Source organism: Pleurodeles waltl, chromosome 2_2, assembly GCF_031143425.1.
Source record: "Pleurodeles waltl isolate 20211129_DDA chromosome 2_2, aPleWal1.hap1.20221129, whole genome shotgun sequence".
Classification (NCBI taxonomy): domain Eukaryota; kingdom Metazoa; phylum Chordata; class Amphibia; order Caudata; family Salamandridae; genus Pleurodeles; species Pleurodeles waltl.
The window spans coordinates 501,115,609-501,134,484 of NC_090439.1; the positions used below are offsets into that span (position 1 = coordinate 501,115,609).

The window sequence follows — 18,876 nt, forward strand, 5'->3', positions numbered from 1 at the left end:
ATACCCCATTTGTATATTTTCTGTGGACAGAGAGTGAAAGTTATATTTAACGCTCTCTCTTGGACTGCTACATTCCTGGTATTAACGCTGCACACGCGTTCGGTTCATTCAAAGCGCACTTGGATAGGATAGGTATTTGGGGCTATAAGTTTCGGTTTATTCCTTCAATGGGATTCAGGTTACATCGGTGAAAGTTTTATTCTATGCAAACGCACAGAATACATCAATTTGATGCAAGTAGAGTGTACGTGGAGTTGGGGCGGTGTGTTCATGACAGATGCACCAGTATCCACTCTCTGCGCTTATAGCGCACACAGTATGTGCGTTTTTAATCAGTTATTGACAATGTACGTCTCTAGTGCTAGTGCTGGTGATGGGCCTTTCACGGACCTTTGCTGCTCTTACGCTGCCAGGCGCATATTTCAAGGGGTGGATTTTGCAGTATGTGAGGTACAGTAAAACCTACACCGTGCAGTAACAGCAACGATGGCAGTGGGCTGGGCCACCGAGATTCACTCACCGTACACTCGATGTGCAAAAATGTGCACTGTATAATAGATCCCACCTCCAGACCACAACACACAGCCCTGTCCGGTATAGAAGCTTTACACACTAGTTAAAGGGCTCGCCAGCAACCACCAGAAGACATGCATGCGTATATTTAAGAAAAGGAAAGTGGCTTATTTATTTAAAGTGTGTGTGTGTGTGGTGTGTGTGTGTGTTTCTCCCATTGACTAATACTGAAGGAAAGACCATTTCAATTAAGACCTGCCAAACTAAGCCAATTGTGGCTTCAAAATTCAAGAGTGTGTAGTCTGAATCTGATCTATTGGCAGCTGGCTTGCAAGAATCTTTAAGAAATGCGTGCAAAAACTACTTTGCCGCTTGTGCTCTCTTCGCCTTGGCAACGAGGCCATTTTGTTTACAGACGCACTCTTGTGGTAACGTGTTGGGTACCTGTTGCGTGGTATTTTATTTACTGTGGCGGCTGCAGCATACAGCCACTGCTATCTTGTTGGGTGTAATGTGTTACGCATTAAGGGCATTGATCAAATTGCCTCCATAAATGCCCCATTCACACTGATGGCGATCGAGTCGGCACAGAGGAGCGCCACTTAGAGTCCGCCGAGACTTCTCGATGAAGAGTTGCCATGTGCGTCTGCAGAGTGTGTGCCCTCTGAGCGCTGGGCCCTGGGTGCCACGAGAGTATACCCCCACGGTGCATGCAGATATTCATTTGCAGGGGTTTTTTGTTAGCTTTGTTACGAGTATCTGTTGTCTGTGCCAAGTGCGGGCTGCTAATGTTGCTTATTGCCTTTGCCTGCGTTGCGGAAACCTGAAAGGTACATTTGAATATTCGCTTTCACCCACCCTTACCCCTGAAGCGTAGCTGGTGGTTAGTGTGTAGCTCTAGGGGACCTGCACAGTCTCTGGTTTTGGTGTCTGGCCCTGAAGCTTTCTTGTCACGAGCATCATCCTACAACCTGGTCGCCATAATCTGGTCTAAACCGGTCCTTGTTTCACACGGCGCACAGGGTCACGCTGTTAATAAAATAACCATGGCAAGTACGTTTGAGAGGAAATGTACAAGATGGAAGCTGTCCGTCCCCAGGATTTGAGGATGCTGGGATCCTAACGCAAGTGGTGCGTCCCCCTAGTGACAGCCGTATTTACACAAGATGGCTGATGCATGCGATTGTTCAGTTTTGTGTGGGAGACCTTGTCATTACTTCTGCCACAACGATGGCGGTAACTGCGTATGATGGTGAATAGCGCAGCGATGCCACCGTACCTGGTCGGTCAAAGGCATATGCTGGGGTGGACCCAGGGCTCCCGCTCCTGGCCACCCTGTTGCACCCCCATGGCAACTCGGTGTTTGTGGGGTGGGGTGGAACCCGGAGCACAAGGACAAGGGACAATGAGGTGTTGGGAACTGCCTCCCCACCCATCCCGAGGATACAGGTGAAGTACAGTTCACCTGTGTGGTCCAACAGTGTTTGGGATGCGGGAGGATCCTTTGTTGCGTCGTTATCATCATTTATGAGATTTATGACAGGATTGAATTTTGATTTACAGGATATGATTTATGATTTTTAATTATTTGACATTTCCAATAAAAATTATTCCAATGCCAAAACAATCAGACTTTGTCGGTTTACGTTTGGCCGGTGCTGGGGCGGGGGCCTACTGGAGGCATCCGGGTTCTAGGATCTTTAGTGCTAAAGCTCTCCCCCACCTAAGCTCCCAGTGTATAGTCGGGCATTTATATAGTGCTTTTTTATGCCTTAGGAGGCTCAAAGCACTTTTGAGTAGGACGAGTAGTTATCTACTCTTCTTGTTACGCATGTTTGAATGTTTCATGAGTGGTTGTCTATAGTTGGCATGCATGAGGTTTGGAAGTGTACTCTGGCTTTGTTGACGCAACCATGTCGCATCACAATGCAGTGTTAAATAAGGAATAGAGCAAACGCGTGTGAGAGATGGGCTAGCAGTTCGCATCTTCAGGTCAGTAGTCTTGTAGGTTGTGCACAAGTAAATCTATCTATCTATCTATCTATCTATCTATCTATCTATCTATCTATCTATCTATCTATCTATCCTTTCCCCAGCCCTTGGGTTTGGACTTTTTGATAGCCCTTAAGAGTCATTCTTCTGGTCCTCTGATAGTCTCCTGTCTCTTAGGAAGGAGATGGGCGAGGAGATGCAAATACATGCAGAATATATTGATAATTTATAAGTTTGACAGATCATCCCTGTATCTCTAGCAGTGTGATTTATTCCTCAGACCCTGTGTTTTTCTCTGAGCCACACCAGCTGGATGCTAACCTTCACCGTAATCTTGCACAGACTCGTCCGACCATCAACCTCCCATGTTTGTCACCTCCTTTGATTGACCTCTATTCCCTTTGCGTTTGTTGCCACTAAGATTGCCAGTTGCCGCAGTAATCTTTCTGGAGGTGAGCTCGGCCGGGTCTTCGCCCCCCCAGCCGCTAGAATAGGAAGGTCGCAGCTCATAAACGCAGTGATGAACCCGGGCGTGTGCGCCTTTGGCGGCGGCGCGTGAAGTCCTAAGAGCTTTGATCTGACGGCTGCGTGCATAATTAATGAACGTAACAGCTGCGGGATATTTGTAAACATGGAAATAACATGAGGGCAGTGTTCTGGCTTTTAGATGTCTGCGTCCTTGGTATTCTCTTTCTGCCTCCATCAAAACAAACTCAAGTAACAAGCACTGGCAGTGCAAGCAGATCTGGCTTTAATGTGGTGCACCCTGCACTCGCAGCCTGCCCTCACAGGCTGCACTCACAACCTCTGGGCACAGTCTCACCTTTTAACCCTGCACTCACAGGCTCGCCTGTTCAGCCTGCACTTAACCAGTCACACTCCTTCAGTCAAACAGTCGCATCCCACACTACACTCTTACAAACGTACTCCTTCTTTACATGCACACACATTCCTCTCACTCAGCACTCACAAGAAAGGAAACTGTGTAACAGGAACACAGTGGATCCTGCAGCAAAATGCTTTAGCCCACTGAGCGAGGAGATAAGGATGCCGACATGAGACCTGCGGCTGACAGTCCCATCCATCTCTGGCTCAGCACTCAGACTCTCGCCAATTGGCAGCAGTGTAAATTGTAAATAAATATGCCAGGGCCCTTGTCCGGAGGCCACTGAGGTTTGCATCACCCATTGTCCCTGCCAGCGCTAGTACCAACACAACTAACCATCACACTTTCACAAGTGTGACAATTCAGACTTTAAATATACATTACAAATGTCTAATATCTGTTAACCAAGGTATTCTTAAAGCTTTGGGTGGCAGGTATAAGTTACTTAAATTTATGTTGAGTTGTTCAGCAACTGTTGTTGTGCTCATCACAAAATTAGTAAAACAGCGCCACCACGTGGCAGGCTGTCAGCAGTGCTGGTGTTGACAATAAAATGCTGGTGCCGAGCGCCAGAAACCACAGGCTCAAATTAAGCACTGATTGACAGTGATATCCTAATAATATTGACATTTTTTCACATTGGCTAGGCCTGTGTCTCAACATGCCTTTTAAAATATTTTTTGCTGAAAAACATCTGCAAGCTTATCATCGATTTAAAACAAGACTGAAGGCATAAAGGGAAGTTCAGTAACACTACACCAAATTTAGCATCCCAGTTATAAGCTAATAAACTATGCAGCCCAATAGCATTGTTACCCGCTTATTTCTCAGTTCTAGAATAAATTCCCCTTTATTATTTGCATGTACAAAGGGCCCTTAGCATGGACCCCTAATTAGTGACCATCTAGACTCCACACTTACAATTCATATGGTAAGTCCACTTCAGTCCTAAACCCCTGGCGTCGGGTAAAACTAGACAAAATGCCTTCTGCACGGATCCCTGTCTTCCACATGATTCAATAATCACTGATGAACCCTCACTCCGAGGAGATTAGAAAACAGACAGCAACATTCAGCGAGAGGCCAGTCATTAAACGGTTCTTCGGTCCCATTACTTAGAATATAACCTCCCCTTTGCTCACTGATAACAGAACTTTGTAAGGACAACAAACCCTTACTCAGAGCAACTGCTTAGGGCAGTAGTGCCTCACTTAGAACTTTCTCCTACCAGCCAATCAAGGAAGGTGCATTAAGTGAGTACTCTCTGCAGCCCTGACAAGAAGCAGTAAGCACCTTCATGCTGGGATTGTGCGAAGACTGCTCACACCCTTTCTGTGCAGGTGGTGACTTGAGCCGTGGGACCCACCTGAAGGTGGAAGTGAATACGGAGCTCCAAGGCTTTGGGTGCTGCAGATGAAGCTCCACCACAAAACCTGAAGTTCCCTTGTCTTATGTGCCGCAGCCCAGTTGGGCAGAACAGAAGGCAGTAGGCAGTGCTTGCTAAGTTCACTCACCGTGTTCCTGGAGGGTCCGGCAGCCAACCAAGAAGAACAGTATTATGTATTTAGTTATGGAAATAAAACTTAAAATGGACTCCATAAATTGCAGATGGAGAAAAGTAGGTAAGAAAGAGACTGAACAAGAAACATAGCTAATGTAGAACAAGTAACCCCATTAAGTACAATCGTCTTGGCTTGCTCATTTGCACCAGCTACTGCTGCTGTACCGCACCAATAGGTTTCAGCTTAATTGCAGTCACGAGTAAGGCGAAATCCTTCAGGACGTTAACGGCATGGTTGAGAGCGAAAATTATGTGGTAAGCTACAGAAAAAATTTGCATGTGCGAAAACACTCTGAGAAACTTAGCTGAGGGCAAAAAATAGTGAAATGCTAAAATGTTACCTTGAGAAAGATAGCATATCATACACTCCTATAAAAGAGTACCTCTTCAAGTGTAGCACATCTCAATAAAACTTTGTTTGTAGCTCTGCGCATTATTGCTGGTAAGTTTGTAAAAAGTAGCTGTGTGTATTGTGATACATAGCCAAAGTGACTGTTCACAGCTTAGTGCTTCTTTGTAGTCTAGATCGACTGTCTGAGGTAAGGGTGACCGTTCCAGAAGGCACAGTGTCACCACACGGGAATATGTGGTGGGTAACTCCCCTCGTGAAGCTGCCACCTTCTCAGGAGAAAAACCCTAATGTTGTTGCTGATGAAGTAGTCACAGAGTTGGAGAAAAGCTGGAATCTAGATGAGGAAGTCCCAAGTGTGAAGAGTCGGGGTCATCACATAAAGGCAGTGAAAAAACAAGTAAAGAAACACAGCTTTGTTTCAATGGACCCTCTAACCAGACTGAGGCTTTTAAATAGTAAGAAAAAAACAGGAAAAAGGAATGGCATCAAACACCACATGACAAACGTAGTGGGTCAGGAAAGTCACGAAGAAACCAAGGGAGAAACAGCCATGATAAAAATAGAATGAAAACCTGAATTGGACTAACTCCAATCTCCTTAAAAGGCAACTGCAGACCCTCAGGCAGATGATTGCCATTTTGGAGTTGAGGAGAGAAGGAGAAGCAGCCAGGGCATGAGATGAAACAGGCCCAGGTGAGAGACTCACCCAGCCCACAACTGCGGGCTGCCAATGGTATCTTCTTAGCCCCAGGAACCGCAGGACCACGCAAAGTACTGCGGTTCGTAGGCCCCCAGGTCGACAAGAAGCAGTCGATGCATTTTTGACTTGGTATTGTACACGAAGCACCAGCTGAATCAAGTGTTCCCTTTTCAGACTGTTGCATTGCATTGCTGTCTTTGTGTGGCTGTTCATTGCCTTGACGAGGCTGCAAAGACTAGACCTACTCTTAGCTGCTGACATTACTCTCACACTATAAATGTTGTGATGGTTTTGGAAAATCATTGGACAGATTAAGACTTTCAGATTTACCCAAGACCCCAATTAACACGCAAGATCCTGTTGTGCCTTTTGTTTACAGATGCGCTCCCATTAAGAACGTTGTTGGCCAGTTATCACTTATCAACTTCATGTATGCGGTTATAACAAATGTTGAGTTCCACACAAAAGCTCGTCAATGTTTGTTACATTTTACTATTGTAGGAAGTTGGCTCTGTATGCACTATTTCAAAGTAAGGAATAGTATGCACAGAGTCCAAGGGTTCCCCTTAGAGGTAAGATAGTGGCAAAAAAGAGATAATACTAATGCTCTATTTTGTGGTAGTGTGGTCGAGCAGTAGGCTTATCCAAGGAGTAGTGTTAAGCATTTGTTGTACATACACATAGACAATAAATGAGGTACACACACTCAGAGACAAATCCAGCCAATAGGTTTTTATATAGAAAAATATCTTTTCTTAGTTTATTTTAAGAACCACAGGTTCAAATTCTACATGTAATATCTCATTCGAAAGGTATTGCAGGTAAGTACTTTAGGAACTTCAAATCATCAAAATTGCATGTATACTTTTCAAGTTATTCACAAATAGCTGTTTTAAAAGTGGACACAGTGCAATTTTCACAGTTCCTAGGGGAGGTAAGTATTTGTTAGGTTAACCAGGTAAGTAAGACACTTACAGGGCTTAGTTCTTGGTCCAAGGTAGCCCACCGTTGGGGGTTCAGAGCAACCCCAAAGTCACCACACCAGCAGCTCAGGGCCGGTCAGGTGCAGAGTTCAAAGTGGTGCCCAAAACACATAGGCTAGAATGGAGAGAAGGGGGTGCCCCGGTTCCGGTCTGCTTGCAGGTAAGTACCCGCGTCTTCAGAGGGCAGACCAGGGGGGTTTTGTAGGGCACCGGGGGGGACACAAGTCCACACAGAAATTTCACCCTCAGCAGCGCGGGGGCGGCCGGGTGCAGTGTAGAAACAAGCGTCGGGTTTGTAATGGAAGTCAATGGGAGATCTAGGGATCTCTTCAGTGCTGCAGGCAGGCAAGGGGGGGGTTCCTCGGGGAAACCTCCACTTGGTCAAGGGAGAGGGACTCCTGGGGGTCACTCCTCCAGTGAAAGTCCGGTCCTTCAGGTCCTGGGGGCTGCGGGTGCAGGGTCTCTCCCAGGTGTCGGGACTTGGGATTCAAAGAGTCGCGGTCAGGGGAAGCCTCGGGATTCCCTCTGCAGGCGGCGCTGTGGGGGCTCAGGGGGGACAGGTTTTTGTACTCACAGTCTTAGAGTAGTCCTGGGGTCCCTCCTGAGGTGTCGGATCGCCACCAGCCGAGTCGGGGTCGCCGGGTGCAGTGTTGCAAGTCTCACGCTTCTTGCGGGGAGCTTGCAGGGTTCTTTAAAGCTGCTGGAAACAAAGTTGCAGCTTTTCTTGGAGCAGGTCCGCTGTCCTCGGGAGTTTCTTGTCTTTTCGAAGCAGGGGCAGTCCTCAGAGGATGTCGAGGTCGCTGGTCCCTTTGGAAGGCGTTGCTGGAGCAGGATCTTTGGAAGGCAGGAGACAGGCCGGTGAGTTTCTGGAGCCAAGGCAGTTGTCGTCTTCTGGTCTTCCTCTGCAGGGGTTTTTCAGCTAGGCAGTCCTTCTTCTTGTAGTTGCAGGAATCTGATTTTCTAGGGTTCAGGGTAGCCCTTAAATACTAAATTTAAGGGCGTGTTTAGGTCTGGGGGGTTAGTAGCCAATGGCTACTAGCCCTGAGGGTGGGTACACCCTCTTTGTGCCTCCTCCCAAGGGGAGGGGGTCACAATCCTAACCCTATTGGGGGAAATCCTCCATCTGCAAGATGGAGGATTTCTAAAAGTTAGAGTCACTTCAGCTCAGGACACCTTAGGGGCTGTCCTGACTGGCCAGTGACTCCTCCTTGTTGCTTTCTTTGTTCCCTCCAGCCTTGCCGCCAAAAGTGGGGGCCGTGGCCGGAGGGGGCGGGCAACTCCACTAAGCTGGAGTGCCCTGCTGGGCTGTGACAAAGGGGTGAGCCTTTGAGGCTCACCGCCAGGTGTCACAGCTCCTGCCTGGGGGAGGTGTTAGTATCTCCACCCAGTGCAGGCTTTGTTACTGGCCTCAGAGTGACAAAGGCACTCTCCCCATGGGGCCAGCAACATGTCTCTGGTGTGGCAGGCTGCTGGAACTAGTCAGCCTACACAGACAGTCGGTTAAGTTTCAGGGGGCACCTCTAAGGTGCCCTCTGGGGTGTATTTTGCAATAAAATGTACACTGGCATCAGTGTGCATTTATTGTGCTGAGAAGTTTGATACCAAACTTCCCAGTTTTCAGTGTAGCCATTATGGTGCTGTGGAGTTCGTGTTTGACAGACTCCCAGACCATATACTCTTATGGCTACCCTGCACTTACAATGTCTAAGGTTTTGTTTAGACACTGTAGGGGTACCATGCTCATGCACTGGTACCCTCACCTATGGTATAGTGCACCCTGCCTTAGGGCTGTAAGGTCTGCTAGAGGGGTGTCTTACCTATACTGCATAGGCAGTGAGAGGCTGGCATGGCACCCTGAGGGGAGTGCCATGTCGACTTACTCGTTTTGTCCTCACTAGCACACACAAGCTGGCAAGCAGTGTGTCTGTGCTGAGTGAGAGGTCTCCAGGGTGGCATAAGACATGCTGCAGCCCTTAGAGACCTTCCTTGGCATCAGGGCCCTTGGTACTAGAAGTACCAGTTACAAGGGACTTATCTGGATGCCAGGGTCTGCCAATTGTGGATACAAAAGTACAGGTTAGGGAAAGAACACTTGTGCTAGGGCCTGGTTAGCAGGCCTCAGCACACTTTCAATTGTAAACATAGCATCAGCAAAGGCAAAAAGTCAGGGGGCAACCATGCCAAGGAGGCATTTTCTTACACAACCCCCCCCCAAACGAAAGAGGATGAGACTAACCTTTCCCAAGAGAGTCTTCATTTTCTAAGTGGAAGAACCTGGAAAGGCCATCTGCATTGGCATGGGCAGTCCCAGGTCTGTGTTCCACTATAAAGTCCATTCCCTGTAGGGAGATGGACCACCTCAACAGTTTAGGATTTTCACCTTTCATTTGCATCAGCCATTTGAGAGGTCTGTGGTCAGTTTGAACTAGGAAGTGAGTCCCAAAGAGGTATGGTCTCAGCTTCTTCAGGGACCAAACCACAGCAAAGGCCTCCCTCTCAATGGCACTCCAACGCTGCTCCCTGGGGAGTAACCTCCTGCTAATAAAAGCAACAGGCTGGTCAAGGCCATCATCATTTGTTTGGGACAAAACTGCCCCTATCCCATGTTCAGAGGCATCAGTCTGCACAATGAACTGCTTAGAATAATCTGGAGCTTTGAGAACTGGTGCTGAGCACATTGCCTGTTTCAGGGTGTCAAAGGCCTGTTGGCATTCCACAGTCCAGTTCACTTTCTTGGGCATTTTCTTGGAGGTGAGTTCAGTGAGGGCTGTCACAATGGATCCATATCCCTTCACAAACCTCCTGTAATACCCAGTCAAGCCAAGGAATGCCCTGACTTGAGTCTGGGTTTTTGGAGCTACCCAGTCCAGAATAGTCTGGATCTTGGGTTGGAGTGGCTGAACTTGGCCTCCACCTACAAGGTGGCCCAAGTAAACCACAGTTCCCTGCCCTATCTGGCATTTGGATGCCTTGATAGAGAGGCCTGCAGATTGCAGAGCCTTCAAAACCTTCTTCAGGTGGACCAGGTGATCCTGCCAGGTGGAGCTAAAGACAGCAATATCATCAAGATAAGCTGTGCTAAAGGACTCCAAGCCAGCAAGGACTTGATTCACCAACCTTTGGAAGGTGGCAGGGGCATTCTTTAAACCAAAGGGCATAACAGTAAACTGATAATGCCCATCAGGTGTGGAGAATGCTGTTTTCTCTTTTGCTCCAGGTGCCATTTTTATTTGCCAGTACCCTGCTGTCAAGTCAAAGGTACTTAAGAATTTGGCAGCACCTAATTTATCTATGAGCTCATCAGCTCTTGGGATTGGATGAGCATCTGTCTTGGTGACAGAATTGAGCCCTCTGTAGTCCACACAAAACCTCATCTCTTTCTTTCCATCTTTGGTGTGAGGTTTGGGGACTAAGACCACTGGGCTAGCCCAGGGGCTGTCAGAGCGCTCAATTACTCCCAATTCCAGCATCTTGTGGACTTCCACCTTGATGCTTTCCTTAACATGGTCAGACTGTCTAAAGATTTTGTTTTTGACAGGCATGCTGTCTCCTGTGTCCACATCATGGGTACACAGGTGTGTCTGACCAGGGGTTAAGGAGAAGAGTGCAGGAAACTGTTGTAGGACTCTCCTACAATCAGCTTGCTGTTGGCCAGAGAGGGTGTCTGAGTAGATCACTCCATCTACTGTGCCATCTTTTGGGTCTGATGACAGAAGATCAGGGAGAGGTTCACTCTCTGCTTCCTGATCCTCATCTGTTACCATCAACAGATTCACATCAGCCCTGTCATGGAAGAGCTTAAGGCGGTTCACATGGATCACCCTCTTGGGGCTCCTGCTTGTGCCCAGGTCCACCAAGTAGGTGACCTGACTCTTCCTCTCTAGTACTGGGTAAGGGCCACTCCATTTGTCCTGGAGTGCCCTGGGAGCCACAGGCTCCAGAACCCAGACTTTCTGCCCTGGTTGGAACTCAACCAGTGCAGCCTTTTGGTCATACCAAAACTTCTGGAGCTGTTGGCTGGCCTCAAGGTTTTTGGTTGCCTTTTCCATGTACTCTGCCATTCTAGAGCGAAGGCCAAGTACATAGTCCACTATGTCCTGTTTAGGCTCATGGAGAGGTCTCTCCCAGCCTTCTTTAACAAGGGCAAGTGGTCCCCTTACAGGATGACCAAACAGAAGTTCAAAGGGTGAGAATCCTACTCCCTTCTGTGGCACCTCTCTGTAAGCGAAAAGCAGGCATGGCAAGAGGACATCCCATCTCCTTTTGAGTTTTTCTGGGAGCCCCATGATCATGCCTTTTAATGTCTTGTTGAATCTCTCAACCAAGCCATTAGTTTGTGGATGGTATGGTGTAGTGAATTTATAAGTCACTCCACACTCATTCCACATGTGCTTTAGGTATGCTGACATGAAGTTGGTACCTCTGTCAGACACCACTTCCTTAGGGAAACCCACTCTGGTAAAGATACCAATGAGGGCCTTGGCTACTGCAGGGGCAGTAGTCGACCTAAGGGGAATAGCTTCAGGATACCTGGTAGCATGATCCACTACTACCAGGATATACATATTTCCTGAGGCTGTGGGAGGTTCTAGTGGACCAACTATGTCCACACCCACTCTTTCAAAGGGCACCCCCACCACTGGAAGTGGAATGAGGGGGGCCTTTGGATGCCCACCTGTCTTACCACTGGCTTGACAGGTGGGGCAGGAGAGGCAAAACTCCTTAACCATGTTGGACATATTGGGCCAGTAGAAGTGGTTGACTAACCTCTCCCACGTCTTGGTTTGTCCCAAATGTCCAGCAAGGGGAATGTCATGGGCCAATGTTAGGATGAACTCTCTGAACAGCTGAGGCACTACCACTCTCCTAGTGGCACCAGGTTTGGGGTCTCTGGCCTCAGTGTACAGGAGTCCATCTTCCCAATAGACCCTATGGGTTCCATTTTTCTTGCCTTTGGACTCTTCAGCAGCTTGCTGCCTAAGGCCTTCAAGAGAGGGACAGGTTTCTTGTCCCTTACACAGCTCCTCCCTTGAGGGTCCCCCTGGGCCTAAGAGCTCAACCTGATAAGGTTCAAGCTCCAAAGGCTCAGTTCCCTCAGAGGGCAGAACTTCTTCCTGAGAAGAGAGGTTCCCTTTCTTTTGCTGTGTTGCAGTTGGTTTCCCAACTGACTTTCCTTTCCTCTTGGTAGGCTGGGCCATTCTTCCAGACTCCAGCTCTACTTGTTCACCCTGTGCCTTGCATTGTGCTCTTGTTTTCACACACACCAGTTCAGGGATACCCAGCATTGCTGCATGGGTTTTTAGTTCTACCTCAGCCCATGCTGAGGACTCCAGGTCATTTCCAAGCAGACAGTCCACTGGGATATTTGAGGAGACCACCACCTGTTTCAGGCCATTGACCCCTCCCCATTCTAAAGTTACCATTGCCATGGGATGTGCTTTAGTTTGATTGTCAGCATTGGTGACTGTATAAGTTTTTCCAGTCAGGTATTGGCCAGGGGAAACCAGTTTCTCTGTCACCATGGTGACACTGGCACCTGTATCCCTCAGGCCCTCTACACTTGTCCCATTAATAAAGAGCTGCTGCCTGTATTTTTGCATGTTAGGGGGCCAGGCAGCTAGTGTGGCTAAATCCACCCCACCCTCAGAGACTAGAGTAGCTTCAGTGTGGACCCTGATTTGCTCTGGGCACACTGTTGATCCCACTTGGAGACTAGCCATTCCAGTGTTACCTGGATGGGAGTTTGGAGTGGAACCTTTCTTGGGACAGGCCTTGTCTCCAGTTTGGTGTCCATGCTGTTTACAGCTATGACACCAGGCCTTTTTGGGATCAAAGTTTTTACCCTTGTACCCATTGTTTTGTGAAGAGGCTCTGGGCCCACCCTCCTGTGCAGGTTTTTGGGGGCCTGTAGAAGACTCTTTACTATTTTTAGTTTTGGTTGTCTCATCACCCTTCCCCTGGGGAGTCTTTGTGACCCCTTTCTTTTGGTCACCCCCTGTTGAAGTCTTGGACACCCTTGTCTTGACCCAATGGTCCGCCTTCTTTCCCAATTCTTGGGGAGAAATTGGTCCTAGGTCTACCAGATGCTGATGCAGTTTATCATTGAAACAATTACTTAACAGGTGTTCTTTCACAAATAAATTGTACAGCCCATCATAATTACTTACACCACTGCCTTGAATCCAACCATCTAGTGTTTTCACTGAGTAGTCTACAAAGTCAACCCAGGTCTGGCTCGAGGATTTTTGAGCCCCCCTGAATCTAATCCTATACTCCTCAGTGGAGAATCCAAAGCCCTCAATCAGGGTACCCTTCATGAGGTCATAAGATTCTGCATCTTGTCCAGAGAGTGTGAGGAGTCTATCCCTACACTTTCCTGTGAACATTTCCCAAAGGAGAGCACCCCAGTGAGATCTGTTCACTTTTCTGGTTACACAAGCCCTCTCAAAAGCTGTGAACCATTTGGTGATGTCATCACCATCTTCATATTTAGTTACAATCCCTTTAGGGATTTTCAACATGTCAGGAGAATCTCTGACCCTATTTATGTTGCTGCCACCATTGATGGGTCCTAGGCCCATCTCTTGTCTTTCCCTCTCTATGGCTAGGATCTGTCTTTCCAAAGCCAATCTTTTGGCCATCCTGGCTAACTGGATGTCCTCTTCACTGGGGCTATCCTCAGTGATTTCAGAGGTGTTGGTCTCTCCCGTGAGGGAACCAGCATCTCTGACTATTATTTTAGGAGTCAGGGTTTGAGGGACCCTGTTCTCCCTAGATAGGACTGGTAGGGGGGAATTTTCCTCCAAGTCACTATCCTCTTCCTCTGAGTTGCCACCCTCAGAGGGGTTGGCCTTTTCAAACTCTGCCAAAAGCTCCTGGAGCTGTATTTTGGTAGGTTTGGGGCCCATTGTTATTTTCTTTATTTTACAGAGTGACCTTAGCTCCCTCATCTTAAGATGGAGGTAAGGTGTGGTGTCGAGTTCCACCACAGTCACATCTGTGCTAGACATTTTGCTTCTAAAAGTTGGAATACTTTTTAAGAATCTACAACTGGTTCTAGAATCTAATTCAAACTTTTACAAACTTTTAAACTCTAAAAGAAATGCTAAACAGGATCTAACACAAGGCCCTAGCAGGTCTTTTAAGAATTTAGAAAACTTTTCAAATTGCAAAAATCAATTTCTAATGACAATTTTGGAATTTGTCGTGTGATCAGGTATTGGCTGAGTAGTCCAGCAAATGCAAAGTCTTGTACCCCACCGCTGATCCACCAATGTAGGAAGTTGGCTCTGTATGCACTATTTCAAAGTAAGGAATAGTATGCACAGAGTCCAAGGGTTCCCCTTAGAGGTAAGATAGTGGCAAAAAAGAGATAATACTAATGCTCTATTTTGTGGTAGTGTGGTCGAGCAGTAGGCTTATCCAAGGAGTAGTGTTAAGCATTTGTTGTACATACACATAGACAATAAATGAGGTACACACACTCAGAGACAAATCCAGCCAATAGGTTTTTATATAGAAAAATATCTTTTCTTAGTTTATTTTAAGAACCACAGGTTCAAATTCTACATGTAATATCTCATTCGAAAGGTATTGCAGGTAAGTACTTTGGGAACTTCAAATCATCAAAATTGCATGTATACTTTTCAAGTTATTCACAAATAGCTGTTTTAAAAGTGGACACTTAGTGCAATTTTCACAGTTCCTAGGGGAGGTAAGTATTTGTTAGGTTAACCAGGTAAGTAAGACACTTACAGGGCTTAGTTCTTGGTCCAAGGTAGCCCACCGTTGGGGGTTCAGAGCAACCCCAAAGTCACCACACCAGCAGCTCAGGGCCGGTCAGGTGCAGAGTTCAAAGTGGTGCCCAAAACACATAGGCTAGAATGGAGAGAAGGGGGTGCCCCGGTTCCGGTCTGCTTGCAGGTAAGTACCCGCGTCTTCGGAGGGCAGACCAGGGGGGTTTTGTAGGGCACCGGGGGGGACACAAGTCCACACAGAAATTTCACCCTCAGCAGCGCGGGGGCGGCCGGGTGCAGTGTAGAAACAAGCGTCGGGTTTGTAATGGAAGTCAATGGGAGATCTAGGGATCTCTTCAGTGCTGCAGGCAGGCAAGGGGGGGGTTCCTCGGGGAAACCTCCACTTGGTCAAGGGAGAGGGACTCCTGGGGGTCACTCCTCCAGTGAAAGTCCGGTCCTTCAGGTCCTGGGGGCTGCGGGTGCAGGGTCTCTCCCAGGTGTCGGGACTTGGGATTCAAAGAGTCGCGGTCAGGGGAAGCCTCGGGATTCCCTCTGCAGGCGGCGCTGTGGGGGCTCAGGGGGGACAGGTTTTTGTACTCACAGTCTTAGAGTAGTCCTGGGGTCCCTCCTGAGGTGTCGGATCGCCACCAGCCGAGTCGGGGTCGCCGGGTGCAGTGTTGCAAGTCTCACGCTTCTTGCGGGGAGCTTGCAGGGTTCTTTAAAGCTGCTGGAAACAAAGTTGCAGCTTTTCTTGGAGCAGGTCCGCTGTCCTCGGGAGTTTCTTGTCTTTTCGAAGCAGGGGCAGTCCTCAGAGGATGTCGAGGTCGCTGGTCCCTTTGGAAGGCGTCGCTGGAGCAGGATCTTTGGAAGGCAGGAGACAGGCCGGTGAGTTTCTGGAGCCAAGGCAGTTGTCGTCTTCTGGTCTTCCTCTGCAGGGGTTTTTCAGCTAGGCAGTCCTTCTTCTTGTAGTTGCAGGAATCTGATTTTCTAGGGTTCAGGGTAGCCCTTAAATACTAAATTTAAGGGCGTGTTTAGGTCTGGGGGGTTAGTAGCCAATGGCTACTAGCCCTGAGGGTGGGTACACCCTCTTTGTGCCTCCTCCCAAGGGGAGGGGGTCACAATCCTAACCCTATTGGGGGAATCCTCCATCTGCAAGATGGAGGATTTCTAAAAGTTAGAGTCACTTCAGCTCAGGACACCTTAGGGGCTGTCCTGACTGGCCAGTGACTCCTCCTTGTTGCTTTCTTTGTTCCCTCCAGCCTTGCCGCCAAAAGTGGGGGCCGTGGCCGGAGGGGGCGGGCAACTCCACTAAGCTGGAGTGCCCTGCTGGCCTGTGACAAAGGGGTGAGCCTTTGAGGCTCACCGCCAGGTGTCACAGCTCCTGCCTGGGGGAGGTGTTAGTATCTCCACCCAGTGCAGGCTTTGTTACTGGCCTCAGAGTGACAAAGGCACTCTCCCCATGGGGCCAGCAACATGTCTCTGGTGTGGCAGGCTGCTGGAACTAGTCAGCCTACACAGACAGTCGGTTAAGTTTCAGGGGGCACCTCTAAGGTGCCCTCTGGGGTGTATTTTGCAATAAAATGTACACTGGCATCAGTGTGCATTTATTGTGCTGAGAAGTTTGATACCAAACTTCCCAGTTTTCAGTGTAGCCATTATGGTGCTGTGGAGTTCGTGTTTGACAGACTCCCAGACCATATACTCTTATGGCTACCCTGCACTTACAATGTCTAAGGTTTTGTTTAGACACTGTAGGGGTACCATGCTCATGCACTGGTACCCTCACCTATGGTATAGTGCACCCTGCCTTAGGGCTGTAAGGCCTGCTAGAGGGGTGTCTTACCTATACTGCATAGGCAGTGAGAGGCTGGCATGGCACCCTGAGGGGAGTGCCATGTCGACTTACTCGTTTTGTCCTCACTAGCACACACAAGCTGGCAAGCAGTGTGTCTGTGCTGAGTGAGAGGTCTCCAGGGTGGCATAAGACATGCTGCAGCCCTTAGAGACCTTCCTTGGCATCAGGGCCCTTGGTACTAGAAGTACCAGTTACAAGGGACTTATCTGGATGCCAGGGTCTGCCAATTGTGGATACAAAAGTACAGGTTAGGGAAAGAACACTTGTGCTAGGGCCTGGTTAGCAGGCCTCAGCACACTTTCAATTGTAAACATAGCATCAGCAAAGGCAAAAAGTCAGGGGGCAACCATGCCAAGGAGGCATTTTCTTACAACTATGGATAATATTAAGTGCACACTGTAACGTATGATGATAACCGTATGCAAAGCCACCTGTAGTTAGGTCCATGGAAATTATGCGAGTTTGGTGTTTTTTCTGTTTAGTTAGGTGTTTGTCGCATTTGCCTTATAGTCCAGTATCTGCGGTATAATCTGAAAATTCTATCTCAGACGGATTAAAAGTTGCCCTGAAGTGGAAGAACCTTTACAAAGGTTGACTGGTCACCTTTCCGTTGCTTATTGTTCTATTTTGGGTGTTCTACTGATACTAATGAGTAACCACTTTTGCCCAGATTGTGTTAGCAGGTGTAAAATGACAAAGCAATAAAGTAATACTATTGAAGTATGTGTCTCATTACACTGCATAATCTCTTTTCCTGCTGCATAGTTTATGCAACCCTACCACATAAATTGATCATCCCCTGACACATGCTCCCAGCGGCCCTGCCTGTAGTTTACCAAGAAACATTGCTCGACAGGAAAGTGCAACCACATACATTGTTAATGCACCTGCTTTTATAGATTTTTGGTAAATATTTTTATTCCAATTGCATTTTATTTTAGATCATGGGGAATTCATATGCTGGGCAACTTAAGTCTGCCCGTTTTGAGGAAGCACTTCACAATTCCATCGAGGCGTCTCTCCGATGCAGCAGCGTTGTGCCAAGGCCGGTTTTCTCCCAGCTCTACTTGGACCCCGAACATGCCGTTCTCGCCCCAGAAGGTAAAACAACAGTGGTTTGTTCTTAAAGGTTAACCGAGAAGGCACGCATGTGGCTACCAATGGCTCTGCCGGTTGCTTGGGTTTTGCTGTCTGTGAATCTTATGGCAAACTAGAAAGAAATGTGTTTGTAATCATAGTGCCCCATTTAAAGGGCTCTGAGAACTCATTGTGGGGGTATTTTGACATCAGTTACATCACAAAGAAGGTCAGTATACCGAATAGTGCTGCGTATATATTTCATTTATATTAATGGGCATGCCCTCAGATGACACACTGCCCCATAATACAGTGATAACCTATTCTATGGTAATCTTCGTAGGAACAATAGTCCCAGTGTCACACTGGTGGTAAGATGCTCAAGCAATAATTTGATGCTGCTGTCCTGTCTATTTTTGCTATTATCCTAGTACATGTTTATTCCTAGGTGTAGTTAGGCATGTCTGATTTGCACTGTTTGTTCTGATTTATTATATAAGTATTGGGTATGACATCTGTTTGTCACAAGCACTGTTCATATTTCGTTCGATTACAACAACAACATTAAATTGGTATACAATGTAAATAGAATCAGATATGGTTATTTTGCAATCAAGTGGGTGCAAGTTTGAGATCCTGGGTCTTCCACATTAAAAGTACAGACCCATAGGGGCGGTGTTGGATGCCCCAACCTCTTGCAATACTATTGGGTAGCACACTTGTGATATATCTCGGCGTCGACTGCTGGAGAGCGAAAGCCACTGGTTCCATATGGACAGCACTGTGGCATGCCGTTCCTTGTGGGATCCGGCCTGGTTCCCCCGGCACTCTAGACCATATAGCGCTTACCTTGCAACGCCAACTAAGACAGTCCTAGATTTATGGGATAGCGTGGCCTCATTGAAGGGCTTAACTACTTTCCACTTGCCCAGTACTCCAATAGCCCATAATCCGCCTTTACACCAGCACTGTCTTCCCACGCCTTTAGCGACTGAACAAACAAAAGATTGCTGGACGCTGTGAGATCTCTCCCAGAGGAATAGCAAGAAGACATTTGACCAGGGCAAAAAGGAATATCACTTACCTGACATGGCCTGCCTGCAATACCTCCAGTTATGACACTGGGCTTTGCATTCCTTTGTATATCTTGAAGTGGCCTGCCCTTACACTCTCTTTGAGAGGCTTGTCCAGACCTGTGACGACTCACGGGGGCTTATCTCA

General features: G+C 47.7%; 1 protein-coding gene across 7 annotated transcripts in view; it reads left to right on the forward strand.

Annotated features, from left to right (window-relative positions):
- Positions 1-18,876, forward strand: part of GREB1L (GREB1 like retinoic acid receptor coactivator) — a 444,116-nt gene that overhangs the window by 210,024 nt on the left and 215,216 nt on the right. For all 7 annotated transcript variants that reach the window (XM_069219992.1, XM_069219998.1, XM_069219995.1 and 4 more), the window contains one exon: positions 17,520-17,679. In XM_069219992.1, the coding sequence (XP_069076093.1) occupies positions 17,523-17,679 (157 nt within the window). In that variant the 5' untranslated portion in view covers positions 17,520-17,522. The remainder of the gene's footprint in view (positions 1-17,519; positions 17,680-18,876) is intronic.